This window comes from Neomonachus schauinslandi, chromosome 6 (assembly GCF_002201575.2).
Source record: "Neomonachus schauinslandi chromosome 6, ASM220157v2, whole genome shotgun sequence".
Lineage (NCBI taxonomy): Eukaryota > Metazoa > Chordata > Mammalia > Carnivora > Phocidae > Neomonachus > Neomonachus schauinslandi.
The window spans coordinates 75,304,257-75,320,254 of record NC_058408.1 but is presented as its reverse complement, the minus strand read 5'-3'; the positions used below and the strand labels follow the sequence as shown (position 1 = coordinate 75,320,254).

Below are 15,998 nucleotides of genomic sequence, written 5' to 3'. Positions count from 1 at the left end.
AGGTTAATCCAAGAGAAGGTGTGAAAAATAAATGTAGCTAAACAGGCGCTCTTAGGCTTTTTTAGAACACCTGGTTTTAGGCAGCTTCTCAGTCTAAGCTTTAAGGATTGATGAAATTTCCAGCATGGAGTGAAGGTTCGGGAAGATCTCTGAGCAGTGAGGCAGGACAGGAGAACAGAGTGGCTTTCCAGCTCTTTCCATGGCAGGTTCTCAGGTGCATCAGTAATAGGAAATGGAACACAGAGGGGTGAGCTGTAGACATTCAGCTCTGTTCACTAGACATTCAACTTCTTCACTCTGTTCAAACACTCTCCTCTCATGACGTAGGGAACACGCTAATTATAATGGCTAGTCGCAGGCATTGTCCTTAGACGATTGAGTTTTTCTTTCCTTCTTCTTGAAGTCCCATGTGTTGGACTTCACGTTGGAGAGTGTAGTTTAGAATACAATATCTGTTAGGATACAATATTGTAGTTTAGGATACAACATCTGTAGTTAGGATACAAAATGTGGGAGCCGTAATTCACATCTATTTGAGGACTTGATTCTTGAGTAAACCCAAAGAAGTACACTGAATTCTAAAATCCTAACATTATAGTTCTCTGGGAATAAAAATGGGGGTAGGGCCAGGGGACCTCTAAAGTTGACCGGAAGTTCTTTTTTTCCCCCACTACCTTCTTGTCTTGGTGACAGAACTGTGAGAACATTAGCTTTTGACAGAGCTTTGAGTTGAGTTTTGTGGTATCCCTTCAGTGATCATTCTACCTGCTCCTTACAGAGGCATCTTCCTCACGACTGTTGTCATCACTGTGTGGAAGAACATATAAGAGTGATGAAACATGTGGGCTGGAGTTAGGTCACACAGAAGCAACATGGAAACTTCTTGGGATGGAGAATGTGGGCTACTTGGTCAGAGGGTGTTAGTCTGGTCATGTCCTATTTCCTTTCCACATTTGCCTGGCATCAAAGGATTTTGTAAACAGACATGGTAACCTAGCAATCATGTTTGGGGCATGGATTGGTTAACAAGGCAAGATGGTTTGTAAGCGTCTTCCCCATTCAATGGCCACATGAGTAGATGAGGGTGGTGTAGCTCTTCACCTAAAATAGAAGAGGTTGAAATGGATGTATTATTGCGTGTCGGGCATATGGTATGTAAGTTCCTGCTACTCCCTTATGTATCACGGGTGTGTTGGAACTGGCTTGGACCAGCTCATGAGGGCTGATTGTTAAATGTTCAGGAGCTTTGTGAGCTCCTTGTTAGATTTTGGTAGCTTGAAATTGACTGTGGTGGGAGTATTTACACCCCAGAGACTGGCAAGCAATTCAAACGGGGGGCTTTGGTTTCCGTGTGCATGACAGTTTATCCGCATACTGCTGCCTGTGGTATACTCAAGGTAGACAATGTTGCTAATCAAAAAAGGCCCTCTTTTTTTGCTAAGCCCAGGTTTAGATTCAGAATCCTTCTCAACACCCTGCATCTGAGAGCAACTACCAATAAGTAGGACTGGGTACGTGAGTAAGCGGTATTTGCCATCCCTGCCATAAATGAGCTTTCATCATTGTGCCCGGTGATAGTATCCTTCATCAAGGAAGGTTGCTCTGTGTTTGACACTTTTTTTTTTTTTAAGATTTATTTATTTATTTGAGAGAGAGCGAGCCAGAAGATTATCTTCAAGCAGGCTCCCTGCTGAACTTGGAGCCAGACACAGGGCTCGATCCCAGGACCCTGAGATCATGACCTGAGCCGAAACCAAGAGTCACCCCGTGAGATCATTTTAATGATTTTTTTTAAAGATTTTATTTATTTATTTGCGAGAGAGAGAATGAGAGACAGAGAGCATGAGAGGGAGGAGGGTCAGAGGGAGAAGCAGACTCCCCGCCGAGCAGGGAGCCCGATACGGGACTCGATCCCGGGACTCCAGGATCATGACCTGAGCCGAAGGCAGTCGCTTAACGACTGAGCCACCCAGGTGCCCCATTTTAATGATTTTTGGCATAAAAAAAGCCAAACCATCTTTCCCAAGGAAGCTACGATAATACCAACTTTCAGATTGAAGCTGATTAAAGCAGAATCAGAAACTAGTGCTCTGCACCATTGGGCATTTCTCCCTGTCGTTTTCTCGACGTGTCTGTGCCCCATGAGCACAGGTATCATGCATGATGAGATGTTCACGGACTGTGACATGGACAGTGAACACTCCCCGGGTCTCTGTGTGTGTGTGTGTGTGTGTGTGTGTGTGTGTGTGTGTGTGATCTCTTGCTCCACAACAAGTCATCTGGAAAACTCAGGGGCTTAAAGCAAAGCTCGGCCTGTCCTTTCTGAGGCTCGGGAATCCCGGGGGGGCGGGCTGGGTGATTCCGACTGAGGTGAGACACCCTGCTGTGCCGTGAGGCTGGAATCATGTGCTGGCTGGTTGGAAGGCTTGCCCGAGGTAAAGGGTCTACGACGCCTGAGGTGGCTCATCCACTGTGCTTGTTTCCACACGGGCATCCCCACAGGGCTGCCGGGGTGTCCTGAGGTCACGGCAGCTGGCTTCCCCCAGACCAGTAAGTGTGATGCTATGTGTCAGGCAATGTCAAGTTCTTCATTCTGGGCTGCGAGGAAATAAAGAGACCTTTACACATTCTGTTCACTGCCCCTGGGATGCCTTTCCCCGTATATTGCATGACCAGCTTGGGCTCTTCATTTTAAGCCTCTGATGAAAGGGAACATCTTTGAGAAGGTGTTTTCCTCCCTGACACCCATCACTCTCTTTTTCCCTACCCAGAAACATTTTTCTTCATAGCGTTCACCACTGCATGATATAATATAACATTATGCACTCATTTGTTTGCTTATTTCTCCCCCATTAGAATAAAAGCTTCATCAGGGTAGGAACCTCACATATTCCTAGTGCTTAGATCAGTGCCCAGGGGGCTAATACTCCGTGTGGGATAATGAATCGGAAAGCGTACTCGTTCTATGGAGACACGGATCTGGGTTTGGCTCTGCTATTTATTAGATCAGTGGGCGCATTCTTTATCTTCTGCACGCTTCAGTGTTCTCAGCTAGAAGATTAAAAATACCTACCTCTTGGGGTTGTTATAAAGATTTTAAAATAACATAAGGCATGTAATACCTAACCCTGTGCTCGCACCTAGCAAGGATCCACAAAACGTTAGCCTTGGTGGGGACTGTTGGTGTTGATGTTGTTACTATGACGACACCCTCAAGCATAGAGTGAAGGGCGTCATTGATACGATCGGCAATTAGCCTCACCCGAGCCTTTTCCATAGTGAGCTGCTCTGTTATCCTTTTTAGTTCTAACTTTTTTTTTCTTTTCTCCTGAAGGTCCTGAACAGACTGCAGAGTAAATATGGTTCCCTGTACAGAAGAGACAACATCATCCTGAGCGGCACTCACACTCACTCGGGACCAGCGGGATTTTTCCAGTATACCATGTTTGTCATCGCCAGTGAAGGGTTTAGCAATCGAACTTTTGAATACATGGTCACTGGCATCGTGAAGGTAGGCACAGAGCCCCAGATGGAGCTGTTCTTTCCCTCGCCTACAAGTGTTTAGGATCGATTTGCTGTGATATGGAGAGAGTCCTTCTAGGATCTCGGTCCGAGCATCTTCGCTCCTTCCTCGCCTCCGTTCCTGACTCCCATGTAGCTTCTGGTCTCCGAGGCACTGACTGATGGAGAGAGGACAGTTCTCTGCAGGAAGCCTCATGCAGTTGTCTAAAGGGACACTTATAACCTTTATAACAGAGAGGGCCCCACGTGGTCTGTTCTCCGCGCTAAGTCACTCGAAAAGGAACCCATCAAGGAAACAAAAGTAATTACACATAATTGCAATCTTGCCTCCTATTTCCCAAGTAGCATGACAGAGGATCCTGTTTCTACACGTACCCTCATTGCTCACGTCCTCAATGGTAGCTGCAGACAGCACAGAGCTCCTTCCAGAACCCCAAGCCCCCCTCCTGTCCCTGGCTTGGGTGCCTCTTATTCCTCTCTTCTCATCTCTCAGCTTATTAATTACTCCCACGGGATCCTTTCTGATGTTCTCTTCATGCCTTTGCCTTCGAGATGTAGTGTCTCTCTGCTTTTTCTCATGAAGCCACTCCCGAGCCCGGCGATCTAGTCGGCAAAGGCAGACATGTCTTTGCAACAATGTTTTCCAGACTCTGCCTGGCAATTCATGACTGGCTGCGTGAAATCGATCTCATGGGTTGCAATACACATTGAAAAAACAGAACTAAAACAAAACAGATTGGAGAATATCATGCTGCCAAACACATAGTAAGGGTGTAGTTCATCTTGTGGACTTTTGTTTTAGGACACAGACGTCGATGCATATTAGGCTGTGATGAAGAATGTATTGCTTATTGTGGTTTTGAGTTAGAAAAGTTCGAAAAACTTTGCCTCAGAGGGTGGGGGGACGGAGTGGGTATGGAGGGGGGAATGCCCTACATGTTAACAAATCCTGGTCCAGTGTTGGGGGAGTCACTCCCAGTTTGGCCGCCTGAACCTGAGGATGGTGCCTGACGCAGGGGCCCCAGGACACTCAGGTGCCCATCGGCGCGAGTTTCCCAGTTCATGGCAATTCAGTGTCTCAGCCCCGAGGCCCTCTGTGCACCCCGAGAGTGACCCTGGCCGCGCGGTTCTCCAGCTCTCATCCCCTGGCAGGGGCAGCTTGGAGACAAAGGAAACTGTCCACAGAGCCCTTCTGTTTATATCGACTAAGTCTGTATCCCACCAGGATTTCTAAATTCACAACTTGCTCGCGCTCTCTCTCGTTAACCCACAGAGCATCGAGACGGCGCACAAAAACATGAAACCAGGCAAAATCTTTATCAACAAAGGAATTGTGGAAGGTGCCCAGATCAACCGAAGCCCCTCTTCTTATCTTCAGAATCCTGAGTCAGAGAGGGCCAGGTGAGGGGGATTGTCGGAATCAGGTCATGTGTTTCCTTTAGCCATCGGTGACAAAATCTAAGAACACAGCTGTTCCTCAAGGAACGTGGCAGGATCCTAAAGGAGTATTAAAAGCTAAGATAAATGTAAAACATGCTTAGAGTTTAAGAGTGGCAGAAGTCCAAAGTGAGTGTGGGAGCACGCACCATCCCGCACACAAGTCTGGCCTCTTTGCCAGCTTCGGGGGTGAGTTCGAATGGTGGAAGAACTCTCAGCTTTGGAATCAGGCACGACTCTGGTCATATCTTAGCTTGATCACTTCCTAGTCGTGTGACCTTTGGTGATTCACTTGTTCGTAATCTATTGGCTCTCAGCTTCTTCTGTAAAGTGGAGATAAAAATGTGCACCACATGTATTTGTTAAATTAATGAATAGCTCTTTTTATTATGTCATTCAGAAGAAATCATCTCTGTCCGGGAGAATGTGGCAAGAGAAAGGACATAAAAGGTTAAAGAAACTGGAACGAAGAGCAAGAAATAAAATGAGCATAATTGAATGGAACAACTAAGGGAGATAGTTTTTGTTGTTTTTTGTTTGTTTGTTTGTTTAAGTGCCAAACCAGGTTTGCAACAGAAGAGAAGCACTTGACTAGTATGGCATAGTAAACGAGTATCTCAGTTTCAATGTGACCACTTGACATTTTACATTTGTCTCTGTATTTTTTAGTAGATTCCAAAGGAGTTGATTTTTAGAAAACATAACCTGATTTCCCTTGAAAGGACATGAAAGAACCACTTTATGCGGCAGGTCATGAATGTTTTTGATTTTGCATATTCCCTGCTATTTTTAAGAGATTCCATTAAAATTTAATACAAGTAGAAATTTCAAAGGCAAATCTTTTTTGTAGGAAATACGAATATGTTATAGAAGATTGTGCGTATGACATAGAGATGTATATTTCATCTCCAGTTGGCTGGCCTGATGCCTCTGACTCTGACAGCATTTGCAGAGGAATGAGGTCCCGGATGTGGTTTATAAGACGATATACCACGTCAGGGCGCCTCGCTTATGGAAAGGTGTTTTGGTTTTGGTTTTTGAGTCAGCTTCTACTGCTGGTCACACAGGAGGGTCAGGCTCTGACATAGAAGTGACTGAGTTTCTTTGTTTTGCTGACTAGGTATTCTTCAAATACCGACAAAGAAATGGTCGTCCTAAAAATGGAAGATTTGAATGGAGCTGAACTGGGCCTTCTCAGGTACTCTGTTTACTTTGTTTTGTTTTTCATTCTGTCTGGATAACTTTCCTGAATCCTGAAGAGGGGGTGATGGGAGAAGAGGCTAGAATAGTGGCAGCAGGTACTGAGAATCTGTTGAGTAGTTAAGAGTCCAGACTTGGGATCCAGCCATGGACCCTGGGACAAGGTTCTCAGCCTCCCGGAACCCACTTCCTCACCTGGAAAACTAGTGATGGAAGCAGAATTGAGGCCACCTCAAGGAAGCAGATGAGGCAAAACTACAGCTTCATGGATTTGAGTTCCGTTTTATATGTAAGAAAATGTGGATTTTGTTTTCTTCAAAAAGAAGGCATTTGCATTCATGTGTGAATTTTGTCCCTGCAATTGGACTGATTCAGGAATTGACTGGATGGGTAACGGTGCCAGATGCCTTGATGTGTGAACTTCCAAGTGATGTAGGATGCCCAATGGAAGCTCAAGATGGCGCATGGGCACTGCAGTTAAGTGTGGGTTGGGGTCACTCTAGGTTCTCATCGTGATGAGTTACGTGACTTTGACCGAGTTACTTAACTGCTCTATGTCTCAATTTTCTTACTTTAAAATTGAGGGATAAGGTGAGTCCTCAAAATGTTGATAATAAGTGTTAGTAAAGGCAGTAGGGGCCTATCAGATAGAATTATGAAATCCTTTCGTGAAAGTTTCTATGGAAGTCAAATTCAGATTAATTAAAAGTAATAAGAGGTGAATGAAAATATGAAAGACAATGACCAGGACTGGCACTATAACTAGATGGGAGACAGCCTGGTGGTGAGGTGTTCCGGTGTTAGGTGTAGGTCTTAGGACTTGAGTTCAAATCCTATCCTGCCACTTACTAACCCTGAGGCCTAGGGAAAGTAACTTACCTACTTACACCTCAACTATTCCATTTGAAACTGGGAATAATAATACCTCATAGGATTGTTTCAAGATTAAATGAGGTAATACATGCAAAGAATGCCATTATTGGCTTATCAAAGTGCTTGACCTTCTTAACATTGGAGTTACTTCTTTGGGTTTCAAGTGAGGTCACTAGAAACTCCCTGATAAAATAAACTTTATTATATGGGTTGACATAATAGGAGTCATTCATCCATTAATGATTAATTCATCTACTGATTAGTTGTCCCCCCGGTGTTTCACTCAATAGACTTTTCTAAATGTTAGGCATGCAGGTCTGTGCTGGGGGTATGAATAAGGCATGGTCCCTATCTTGAAGGGTCTTACCAACTAGTGGGGTGATTGGGGCAAGGGACAGAGACAGACAGACAAGTAATCATAACATAAATCAGATGGCCATCAATACTACCACCTGGGCATAAATAAATGCTGTGGGGAGTTGGAGGAGGTGGTGCTTGGGATGCTTGGGAGCATTGTGGAAGGCTTCATAGAGAAAATGATGTTTGAACTGGATCTGAAGGAGCCAGGGTATTTCTCATGGAGTCATGAAAACACAGTGACCTGTGAGGCCAGAGTATGGGTGACTGTCGGAGAGGGGTGAGGGATGAACCTGAAAAGGTGAGCTAATTCCAGATTGTGAGTCACTTTGTGGGACATTTGGTTCAGAGACAATCAGGATACAAGCATATTATCTATGACTAGTTAGAGAATTCCACATTTGTTGGGAGAAGAAGGACCCTTTTTCCTTATCGTTTCTGCTTAACTCTTGGCTGGATGACTGAGACCATTCATGGTTCCCTTTTATTAGTTTCTGAATCATTTAACAATGCCAATGGAAAGCTAAAACATGTTATCCTTTTGCCAGATGTTCTTTGCTTCCGTGCGTATGACTATATAACATATCTAGAAGTCCCAGGGTCAACTGTCAAGGTTATAACAACTCTCCTCCATCTGCTATGCTTAAGACACTGCAATAACTTTCTATTGTTTTTGTAGCTGCCATATGTTATCCTTGATGTAATTGCTCCTGCAATTGCCTCTTGTTGCATAGTGATAATTGCTCTTTGAATGCATTAAAAATGTTCCAAAGCATAAAGTCGAGTCTGGGCAGAGAAGTCACTCAGCCACCATATGTAGGTGTCTGCTGTTAGAATTCCAAGGTAGGAGGAGTATGAACCTCAGATTTGCAGAGCATGGGTATCATCTGTTTCAAAGCTCAGCTATGGCCTAGAGAGGTGATATGACCTGTCCAATGTCACAGCCAAGACTGTTCTCTTTGCCCTGAAAATCATATTGAAGTCCACAATTGATTCTTTCTTACTTTCATTTTTGTTTTCATTTCTTCATTCAGCAAGTCTGCACTGGATACCTATTATGTGCCATGCAGGACTCCCCAGTCCTTGGAATGGTGCATTTCCTGACTATGAAATCAGGAATCAAATACCTTAGAATCAAATCCCCATGCCTGTGCTCCTTGAGCAAATCCCTTAAACTCTTGGAGACTCAATTTCCGTATTTCTCTAATGTGGATATAATATCTTCTCTCCACAGGTCATTATTCACTCATTCATTCATTCATTTATTCATTTATTCATTCAATATTGTAGAGTATTTGTGTCATGAACTGAGCTAGCACTATAGATAGACTGATGAGCAAAAATAGAATTTATAACCTTATAGAATTTATAGATTTTATAACCTCCTGGTAGAGACAAAAAGTATCCAAATAGTCATACAAATAAGTATAATTGGATTTGAATTGTATAATTGTATAATTATAATTGGGTTAAGTGCTATGAAAGGAACATATGTACAGCTATCTTAAAGGGACTTGACCTAGTCAGGGAGATTGGGAAAAGCTTCCCTAAGGAATTAATAGTGGAGCTAAAAACCAAAGGAAGGGTGAGGATTAACTGGTAAAATGGGGGGGAGGGGAGGATGTAGTGGTGGTGGAAAGGAACATTTAACATAGACGGAGAAGCATGTGCAAAAGTCCTGTGGCCCATTTGAGGAGCTGATAGAAGGTCTGTGTGGCTGGAGTGCAGAGGAGGGTGTTGTGAGTTAAAGTGAGTCATAGAGATCAGATGCTATGATAAAGATTTTGGTCTTTACACCAGGGGGGAATGGAAAACCATTCAAGTGTTTTAAGCTGGGGTTGGGAGTTGGAGGCTCTTGAAGGGTTGGGAAGACTGGTGACCTGAAGAATGGAATAGAATTATGTGTGTGAAACTCTTCCATAAGTCATTAAGTTCTTTGCATTTGTGAGGGCATTATTTGCTTCAGTTGGCCTGTCTATGCTAGGAAAGTGTTTCTTTTTGCCTGATACTACCTCATGCAGAAACAGTACACGATTTGTCTCCTGATGTGGAGGACATGTTTGGGAGGTTCTGAGTTCTGAATTAAAATGGAAGCTGGGTAGCATTCCCAAAATTCACTTTGGAGCAGGGGGAGCTCTGGAAGTCACCTCAAACAAGGAGTCTGGTCCTTCAATGGCGAAACACGACATTAAGTTTTGAGATCCTGTTGTCATAGGACACCATGTGCAAGAGGGAACTGTGAAGGGAGAAAACCAAGCAGAGGTTTCAAATGTCTGCACCCAAAGGAAAGTCATAAGGGTGGGCAGATAATCTGAATGGCAGCTCTGGTTGGTGGCGAGTCACTTTTCCCAGGAGCCCTTGTCCCTGCAGCTCTGGGCATGGCGGTGGGGGGGGGGGGGGGGGGGGCAGTCGGGGGAAGAGGGGAGGGGACCGGCTCATTTCCTCGAGTTCCATGCACCAGCACAGGCTTGGTCTCACTGCTCTTCCCTTGTATCTCTCCACCCTGTCGGGGTCTCTTCCTTCAGCTTGCAGGAGTGGCATGGACTCTCTTCTTGTTTTTCTTATCTTGTCAGCCCTGTTGGGCTCCGTCTGGCATGAATCCTATCGGCCAGAGCTGTGAGGAAGGTGTGAGCAGGTTTCTGAATGATTGCTCAAGTGTCTTGTGTTTTAGACACTGCAAATCCTCTTGTTCTTGCAGAAAGGGGTCACGTGAGGGGGTTCTTTAAAGATGCATGTTACAAAACCACAGGATGATTTGTTCATCCCATTTGAATAATTGGTGTACACACTTACAAAAGCCCAATTTATGACATTACGTGAATTTATTCGAATGATGGTGACTTATAGAACTTGGTTGTGGGGTGTGTGTGTGTGTGTAAATCTTCTCTACCAGCTATGACCATGGCTTCTTGAATGATCATGTCTATCTGTTCTACCCTCTGAGTTCTCTCCTCAGTCTCCTTACTCCACTCACAGAGCAAACATGGAAAGCTCAGTGCCTGCCCTTCACCAGCCATTCTGGACTTCTCCTTCCTCCACCTCATCTCGTCTTTGTCTGTACAAATACCTTCTCCATTAGTGTTAACTCTGGTTTGCGAAGCCGTGCTCTCTATTTCTATGACCTGAATTTCTTCTTCCTGTTCTGCCTCGTCCATGTTGCCATGAAGATTGATGCCGTCTTCTTGCTCCAATTTCCGGTCAGCTCGCTTGGGCTGTTCGTCTCTGGTAGAGGATAGCCCGAGGGCTATGTAGTGAGTGTTTGACCTGCGTCTGGTCCATCCCTGTTTAAAGTGAAGCTGCTTACTAAACACTCTGATGACAAGGGTGATGATAGTTGACTGATGACAGAGATAAATCATGCTTGTTAATTTAAAGTGTTAAATTTGAAAGTTTAAAAACCAAAAGTTTATAGGGGCACCTGGGTGGCTCAGGCGGTTAGGCGTCCAACTCTTGATTTTGGCTCAATTCATGATCTCAGGGTCATGGGATCAAGTCCTGCGTTGGGCTCCGCACTGGGCATGGAGTCAGCTTGAGATTCTCTTCTGCCCCTCTCCCCCGCCCCCACTCACATGCATGCGTGCACCCTCCTCAAATAAATAAATAAATCTTTTTAAAAAAGAAAGTTTACAACGTTTAAAAACCAAAGCCCATAAAACCAGTTGTTATAACTGGCAGAAGGCATTGGACTAACTTGATTGTTGGGTTTCTGGAATATTCTTAACCTGAAGAGATTTGGGAGGCTATTACTTTTTTACTCCAAGTATACTTTTTTTTTTAGTATAAAAATAATATGTACTCACCATGGAAAAATAAAAAAATATAGGCAAGTAGAAAGAAAGAAAAATTAACTCCAAGTTTTACTTCCCAAAGTCAATCGTGGCTCATATTCAGGTGCATTTTCTTCTGCCCAATTCCCAATGTAGAACAAAAAATAAAAAACAAGCTTGTCTAAAAGGTCATTCTGTAAAAGTAGATGCTTGGTTCCACTCACTCTGAGCACTAGAAGCTTTAAAATACTATGAAAAAGGGCGCCTGGGTGGCTCAGTTGGTTAAGCAACTGCCTTCGGCTCAGGTCATGATCCTGGAGTCCCGGGATCGAGTCCCACATCAGGCTCCCTGCTGAGCAGGGAGTCTGCTTCTCCCTCTGACCCTCTTCCCTCTCGTGCTCTCTCTCTCAAATAAATAAATAAAATCTAAAAAAAAAAATACTGTGAAAAATATTAACAGTGTATCTCCATGTGCTATTAAGTGTGTGTGTGTTCTGTAGTAATTCTCTTTACATCTAATAATGATTTTTATTTTTGTCTCAAAATCTTTGTATTCTCATGCTAGCATAACTAACTCAGCTCTCTGCAGGTAAGAATTGGCAGGTATATTTTTCTATCATTTTCTTTCAACTTTTATTTGTTCTTACATTTTAGAGGTATCCCTTATGAATATCATATAACTTTATTTGTTTACTTTGATAATCTTCATCTTTTCATAAGTGAGTATAGTCTATTTTTAGGATTGTGATTATTACATATCTCTGCCCTTTTGGGGTATCTTTTCACTTTGTGCTATTTGTCTCTTTTTCAATGCCTTTTCTCCTTCTTTTATCCTTTTAGGATTGATAGAGATTTAAAAACAAATCTTTGAATGGAAGATTATAGGGATGCTGGGTGGCTCAGCTGGTTAAGCATCTGCCTTTGGCTCAGTTCTTGATCCCAGGGTGCTGGGATCGAGCCCTGCACTGGACTCCCTGCTTAGCGAGGAGCCTGCTTCTCCCTCTCCCACTCCCCCTGCGTGTGCTTTGTCTCTCTCTGTGGGTCAAATAGCTAAATAAAATCTTAAAAAAAAAATAAATGGAAGATTATAGTTTCCAAAGATGGCGGCAACAAAAACTCTTATCACATGTATTCTATACAAAGTGACCTTGATAGGATCCATTAAAACATAGAGAGGATTTCTCCAGCCCTTGAATCTTGGCTGGCCCTGGGACCATTTTGATCAATAGAAGGGTGGCAGAGGTGACACTGTGGCAGGGTTGGTTTTTAATGGACTTTATTCTTTAGAGTAGTTTTAGGTTCCCAGCAAAATTAAACAGAAAGTGCAGAGATTTTCCATATACCGTCTAACTCTCCTTTCCCCCATCAATATCTGGGACCAGAGGGGTATATACATTAAAATCAATGAACCTACATAGATATATCATCACCACCCAAAGTCCATAGTTCGCATCAGAGTTCACTCTTGGGGTTGTATCAAGTGGTTTTTAAAATCTTCTCTCTTTTGTTCATGTATTTTATAATATTTCAATAGTGAACAAAAAAAAAAAAGAAAGAAAATTAAAAATCACCTGGTAATTCTGGAACAGGATAGCTTCTATTAACATTTTGTTACATGTCTTGTTAGATCTTTTCCTAATCATATCTATACATTTTTTTATTTGAAAAAGTGAGACTTTATATACAATTGGTAGCTTTTTCATTTAGAAGCACCATATGAATACCTTTCAATGCTTAGTGTCTTAGCATCTTCTAAATCACCATTTTAAATGGCTGTATAGTATTCCATTGTATGTATGACAATGTACTCAATGATCAGTGATCATTTGATACTTAGTTTATAGTTTTTGCCATCATAAAGTACAATGTGATAAGCATTCCAGAACAGATATTGTGTATTTTGCCGGTGATTTCCCTAAGCTGAATTCCTAGAAGTGTGATTGCTGGGCTAAAAAGGAATGCTGGTTACTAAGGCTTTTCTTACAAATTGCCAAATGGTCCTCTGGAAGGTTTTTGCTAGTTTTCACTCCTGCTATCCAAACATGAGTGGAGTGTTGCTTTCCGTGTTCTTGTCAATCTTGGTATCATCATGCTGTAATTATTGCTGAATAATAGACCCCCAAAAGCCAAATCACTCTGTCTTCCTTTCAGGTTCTTCAATTCAGGTTAGTTAAGCTGGATTTTAGAAAATACTCTTTGGGCCATTTCTTGTTTTGTTTTTGTTGATTGCTTCATCATGTCATTTAGGATATAAGAATTTTGATTGCAGTGACTTATTAGAATCCACCCAAACCAGCTATCTTTCCTTCATCATCTAGGACTTTTGAAGACAATAAAAATAGCTGAGAATGTACATCTCTTCTCTGGAAGAGATGATAGAAAGATTTTTCCAGGATGCTGGCCACCAAGTTTACCTGTAACTTCAGAAGGGCTCCCCTTGCTATCGTTCGTTGTCTTTCTTTAATCTGGGCAGCCTGGTCTGTACTCACTGTGTCTGCTTGTATAAAATTCAGGTCATCCTTTGGGTCCTATTAGTATAATGCAACGAAACACCCTTTCCTCTCCTTCCCCAGATAGTTTGTAGTGGGGCAGCGGAAGACTGTAAGGGAGGTGAACAAGAGGTGTGTGAATCAGGGTAACTCACACCAGGTGCCACAACAAACAGGCCATGAAATTCCAGTAGCTTAACCCCTTAAAGACTTGAAATGTGCACATTTCCCACACATGCAAGGTCCAATAAAAATTGGGTGGTCCCCCTGCATACGTGTGATTGGCCAGGGCTATTCACATGTCCCATCGTGCTAGTGAAATGGGGAAGTAGATCACATTGTGTGTTTTGTAAGCCCTTAAATCTCTGCTATAGGAGGGCAGGGTTTCTTCCTCTCATTATTTCATGTGCATATGATGTGGGTTGAATATACACGTGTTGAATACACAGGTGCATACACGTATTTTAGTATTGTGTTAATCTTATGATACACATACATACACCCACATACACATAGAGCTTTGTATCTCTTTCCCCCTTACCATCACCATCATCATCCTGGTCATCAGCTGCAATGGCATGATCAGGATTAGCACCATCCATCTCATCGTAGTGATAAATCATTCCATTCTTAATGTAGACCAGTCCTCGTGCTAAGCACCTTAGATGTATTTGTTCCTTTGGTTGTCAAATGTGAGGCAAATACTACTATTATCATTATGTTACAGAAATGAACACTGAGGTTCCAATAGATTAAGTAATTTGTGTATGAGTCTGGAGCTAGTACTCTAGCTGCTAAACATAGGGCCTCTGCAGTAGTGTCTTAAGGCGGCCATAACAAATTATTATGGTCTGGCTGGCTTCGAACAACAGACATTTATTCTATCACATGTCAAGAGAACAGAAATCCAAAATCAGGTGGCAGGGTTAGCTTCTCCTGGAGGCTTTCAGGGAGAATCTGTTCCATGTGTCTCCCAGCTTCTGGTGGTAGACCCATCACTCCAATCTCTGCCCTCATCTTCACAGTGCCTACTTCTCAATGTTTTGGGGCATCTCTCTGTTTCTGTCCTCTTTTTTTTTTTTTAGATTTTATTTATTTATTTGAGAGAGAGAATGAGAAAGAGCATGGTCAGAGGGAGAAGCAGACTCCCTGCAGAGCAGGGAGCCCGATGCGGGACTTGATCCAGGGACTCCAGGATCATGACCTGAGCTGAAGGCAGTCGCTTAACCAACTGAGCCACCCAGGCACCCTGTTTCTGTCCTCTTATTATGAGGACACCGGTCACTGGATATAAGACCCAACCCAGGCCAATATGATTTCATTTGCTCTTTCCCTTGTTTATATTTCTAAAGACTACTTCCACATAAGGTCACATTCTAAGGATCTGGTGGACGTGAATGTGGTGGGGGACACTATTCAACCCACTACAGCTTCCTATAGTGTATTTACCTAAAGAGCTCCCATTTTATTACACATCTTCATGAACACTACCTTTGAGGGGATGTACAATATTCTTTTTCCCAGTTGGTGGACATTTAGATTGGAGAGGGCTGCCATTAGCACGTAGGACCTTGATGCACAACATACGAAGGCGCTCCCTTCTCTGGGCTGACTGAGGTGCCTAGCTCCGTGAGCTGATCAGGGGCTGGATTTCAGCCTCCATTTACCCCCTTTGCAAGTCCTCCTTGTGCAGGGCACAACATGCATGCTGGACATGGTGGCCCAGGTTTGAGAGAACAGCACTCGGGGTGGGTTTGCTACTGTTTTAGAATATGGAAGAAGCTCAATTGTGCATTTGGCTTTTCTTTTCTGCTTCAGAGTGGGAAGTGCAGAGTGTCTGAATTAGAAGAGGCCCTAGAAAATGCCTGTTACACAGAAGAGAATAATTAGAAGATTCTATATTAATTTGCTGTGTATTGATTCACAGAGCATAGTCAAAATTTATTATGTTCAGTCTTAGGAAATAGAGACCCAGAAATTTTCACTAACTTTGCTATAGACTTTGCTAACTTTGCTATAGGATCAAATCTCAAATCTCTGGACCTTCCTTGGTACCTTGATTGTATCCTGCTGACCCCTGTAGAGCCCTGCTTTAGCTGTGATGTAATCATTATTTAGAAGTGTTTATTTTATTTTTTTAAAGGTTTTATTTATTTATTTAATAGGGAGAGACACAGCGAGAGAGGGAACACAAGCAGGGGGAGTGGGAGAGGGAGAAGCAGGCCTCCCGTGGAGCAGGGAGCCCAATGCGGGGCTCGATCCCAGGACCCTGGGATCATGACCCGAGCCAAAGGCAGACACTTAACGACTGGGCCACCCATGCGCCCCTATTTTTTTTTATTAAAGATTTTAT

At 43.1% G+C, this 15,998-nt stretch overlaps 1 protein-coding gene across 4 annotated transcripts in view; it reads left to right on the top strand.

The window, feature by feature from the left end:
* Positions 1-15,998, top strand: part of ASAH2 (N-acylsphingosine amidohydrolase 2) — a 92,094-nt gene that overhangs the window by 34,419 nt on the left and 41,677 nt on the right. For all 4 annotated transcript variants that reach the window (XM_021696190.1, XM_021696191.1, XM_021696189.1 and 1 more), the window contains exons 6-8: positions 3,335-3,511; positions 4,796-4,923; positions 6,080-6,157. In XM_021696190.1, coding sequence (XP_021551865.1) covers positions 3,335-3,511; positions 4,796-4,923; positions 6,080-6,157 — 383 coding nt within the window. The remainder of the gene's footprint in view (positions 1-3,334; positions 3,512-4,795; positions 4,924-6,079; positions 6,158-15,998) is intronic.